At 37.3% G+C, this 4,244-nt stretch overlaps 1 protein-coding gene across 1 annotated transcript; it reads left to right on the forward strand.

Moving 5' to 3' along the window:
* Positions 1 to 2,816: 2,816 nt before the first annotated feature.
* Positions 2,817 to 3,773, forward strand: LOC122103899 (olfactory receptor 2T6). The gene has a single exon (XM_042674585.1). The coding sequence runs from the start codon at positions 2,817 to 2,819 to the stop codon at positions 3,771 to 3,773; it is 957 nt and encodes a 318-aa protein (XP_042530519.1).
* The last annotated feature ends 471 nt before the right edge of the window (positions 3,774 to 4,244 follow it).

A 4,244-nucleotide genomic window follows, 5' to 3' on the forward strand; every position in this document is an offset into this window, starting at 1 on the left:
TTAATCAAGTGACAGAACCAGCCTAGGCAATGTGCTATTTACCTCCAAAAAACATCAATTAATTAATTATTTAATCAATAAATTAAAGAAAAAAAGTTCACCAGTAGTAATATGAGCTTATTCACTTTTCTTAATTTTGTTTCCTTAATTGAAGCTTTGAAACAATATTTGGACATATCTTATATTTTACCTCCTCAATGTATCTCAATATATCTTCCTTTTTGATTAACACATTACTGACAATGTATCTAATTTTATTATTGTAAAGTTTCATTTCAGTTTTAATTGGCACAATAATTATATACATTTATCAGATAGTGATAATTTGATACATGTATGTGTTCTGTAATGATAAAATGAAGAATCACCATATCCCAACCCTTAAGTATATTTTTTGATGAAGATATACAGTCTTAATTTCTTCTCTTTTTTAATTTTATTGTTAAGCGATGTTCAAGGGGTTACAGGTGCATAAGTCAGGTACTGAGTACATTTCCTTTTGAACAGTGTCACCCCCACCCTCATTCTCTCTCAGTTTATTCCCCTCCCATCTCCCTTTCCCCCTAGTTGCATTTGAAAACTACACTATAATGTTACTAGGCATAGTCTCCAGAATTTTTGGTATCTGAAATTTTGCATGCTAACTGGCCTAGCCCCAGTTTCTTCTCTCTGTCCTCACAAGCCTCTGGTAACCACTATTCTATTCTTCCCATTTTTTTTTTAGCATCTATACATGAGAAGAGATGATGTGGTCTTTGTGCATTTTGTGTCTGATTTATTTTACTTAATAAAATATAATGTTATTTTCTGACTCAGAAGCATTTCATTTTGTGTGTGTGCCAAGATTTTCTTACATATTTATTCATTTTAAAAAAACTAGGTTGTTTCACACCCTCAGTATAGAATTGCCATTAATATTTCTATTATCACTATGGAATTTAGCCACTTATCCAACATATTGCTTTATTTCCCTTGCATATCTGCCTGTTCTTGGGATTACTGGAACATTACGGATTCTTTCTTTTTCCATCCTTGCTCCCTTCCTTCCTTCTTTTTTTATTTTCTTTCTTTCCTTTCTCTCCTCCACTCATCTCTCTTTCTCTTTTTCACACTGTTGACTATATGGCTTTTATTTTAATTTTCATTCCTTGGAAAATATATCAGTCTCTCTTTTTTCTATATTGGCCCTTTGTCTGTCTGACAGTATTCATTCTACCTGGATGAGATGAGATGACACTGTAGCTAGGTTTTGAAATACATTGCCTTGATGAATAGTGACAGTGAACTCTTTAAAATGTATCTGCTGTCCATTTGGATGATTTCATACCAGATTTTTTAAGTTCTTTCTTATTTTAATTTAATTATTTATGTTCAAGTTTTGTTTTTTTGTTATTCCATATTGTGGATATTAACTGCGGATAATATAAACAAGATATATTAAAATTACTTTGTTTCCCATTTTAAGATTTTCCCCCCCTGTTGATTTTTCCCTCAGCTCTGTAGAAAGTGTTTATCTTTTCTATACTACATTTCTGAGATTTGAAGCAAAGCTTTGAAAATTCCAGGAAAAGTCCATACTTTTAATTTTATCCCATATTATCTATTTTTGCTTCTGTTTTTTCTGTTTCTGAGGTCCTAGTTTTGACTAGGACCTCAGTCTGACATTTTTATTTTCATTGCATATTCAATATCAAGTCTATTCTCTCTCTCTCTCTCTCTCTCTCTCTCTCTCTCTCTCTGTTCTTTTCCTTCACCCTCTCTTTCTCTCAGACTCTGCAAGGTTTCTGGTTGACTTCTTGCTTCAAGTACCTTCAACATTTCAATCATTGAACTTCTGTAGAATTTATGACTAAGCCATGAAATCGGGAATCTTTTAAGAGTAAAAGAGGATAAGATAGAAGGTCAATAATGTCAAGAACACAGAGACCAAAGGAATAATCTGTATTGTTCTTGTCTAATTCAGAAGTATGTTCCCCTTAAAGCATTTAATTCAGCACTGATATTCACTAGACCTTAAGTTGGAAATGAATTATATGACTTGCAGAAGAGGAGGGGTCTGGAGAGGAAATACTGGGAAAAATGAGAGAAGGGTGACATTGTTCAAAAACTCTGTTTACATTACCTGAATTGTGTAACTGTAACCCTTCTGTACATCACCTTTACAAGAAGATTTAAATTAAAAAATACATTTAAGGGCCACGAAAGAAAATATGAGTAATAAAATGATAATCTCAAATATACAAAAGGAACATGATTTTTAAAGTCCTGGATGTAGCATTCTAAATTTTAATTTGTTTCAATTTTTTTTTAACCTGGGATTAACTGTACAGACAATATTTAACAAATGCATTTTCCTCCTCTTCCTGGTCCACATGCCTTGCAGAACTGACCATGGATAGTTCACTATGTCTCTCATAGTTGATTGTCTGCTTTGTTTCCTCATTACAGCAAGTTCTGTTGTGCTTTGGAGGTGTATATTTGTTCTCCATCATACAGGAAGAGCTGCCTTCAAATTTATGTTGTTGTTTCATGATATCCATCATTGTTGTGATCCAGGCTTATTACTGTTATCTGGAAGCATGTTCTCACTATTACTCTTACTCTAAATTCTTGATTGTTCTTCTACAACAATTAAAAAAAATGAGCAAGAAAGAAGTAGTAAAGCTCCCTCCCAGAAAATAATTGACATCAGTTTGTTAAGTAAATGATTTCAGTGATTATATTCAGACATGTGTAATGATCCCTTTCCTTTTATCTTTATGATTTTTATACACTCCACACTTTTCTTTTTCTGGCTCTAGTTCAAATGCAACACTATGGATGGAAACAAGACATTTTCCAGTGACTTCACCCTTGTGGGGCTCTTCACTCATAAGAAAACTGCAGGGTTCCTTTTCAGTGTCATTTGTATCATCTTCTTCATGGCCATGATCGCAAATGGGGTCATGGTCTTCCTGATCCACACAGACCCTCTCCTCCATACTCCTATGTACTTCCTACTCAGCCACCTCTCCTTCATTGATATGATGTACATCTCCACCATCGTACCCAAGATACTGGCAGATTATCTAATAGGCAAGGGGGCCATCTCTTTCATTGCCTGTACACTCCAGTACTTTCTCTACATGGGTTTTGTGGGAGCCGAGTTCTTCCTGCTGGGGCTCATGGCATATGACCGTTATGTGGCCATCTGCAATCCCCTTCGCTATCCGGTCCTCATGAGTCGGCGTGTCTGCTGGTTGATCTTGGCCAGCTCTTGGTTCGGTGGTGCATTGGATAGCTTTCTCCTCACTCCCATTACCATGAGTCTCCCATTCTGTGCCTCCCACAGGATTAACCACTTTTTTTGCGAGGCACCCACCATGCTGAGGCTGGCCTGTGGAGACAAAGCCATCTATGAAATGGTGATGTACATTTGCTGTGTTGTGATGCTTCTGATCCCTTTCTCAGTGGTAATTGCATCCTATGCCCGGATTCTTGTCACTGTGCATCATATGAAGTCAGCAGAGGGGAAAAAGAAGGCCGTTGCCACGTGCTCTTCTCATGTGATTGTGGTGACACTATTTTATGGAGCTGCTTTGTACACCTATATGCTCCCGCAATCCTACCACACGCCACTGAAAGACAAGATCTTCTCTGCTTTTTATACTATCCTCACCCCTTTGTTAAACCCTCTAATCTACAGTCTAAGAAACAGGGATGTGACAGGGGCCATGAAGAGGGCAATGGCAAAACGACGGGGGACCTGTGGTGTGACAAGGAAGGAATTCTGAGTCTAAAACCTGCCCAAGGATGTCTGGGGTGGCATCACTGATAATACGGAGAAGGCTGGCCTCAACCACCAGTTCCATTAAGTGGAATGTTGCTCCAATGTTGCTCCATCAACAACGAAAAGCCGGGGCTGGGAAGGTGGCTCAGTGGTAGAGTGCTTGCCTTGTATGCATGAGGCCCTGGGTTCAATTTTTCAGCACCACATACACAGAACTGCCAGCACAACTATGTTTATTGCATCATTATTCACCATAGCTAAGATATGGAACCAACCCAAATGCCCCTCAGTAGATGAATGGATCAAGAAAATGTGGTACATATACACAATGGAATTCTATGCCTTCATCAGAAAGAATGACATTGACCCATTTGTTAGGAAATGGAAATACTTGGAGAAAATTATATTAAGTGAAGTAAGCCAGGCCCAAAGAAACATAGGTCCCATGGTGTCCCTTTTTTGCAATAACTATTAT

The sequence above is a fragment of the Dipodomys spectabilis genome, unplaced genomic scaffold (assembly GCF_019054845.1).
Source record: "Dipodomys spectabilis isolate Male_0828 unplaced genomic scaffold, ASM1905484v1 ptg000019l, whole genome shotgun sequence".
NCBI classification, from domain to species: domain Eukaryota; kingdom Metazoa; phylum Chordata; class Mammalia; order Rodentia; family Heteromyidae; genus Dipodomys; species Dipodomys spectabilis.

What these genes read in the sequence shown, in the direction of transcription:
- LOC122103899 (XM_042674585.1), top strand. Translation starts at nt 2,817, where the DNA reads ATGGATGGAAACAAGACATTTTCCAGTGACTTCACCCTTGTGGGGCTC.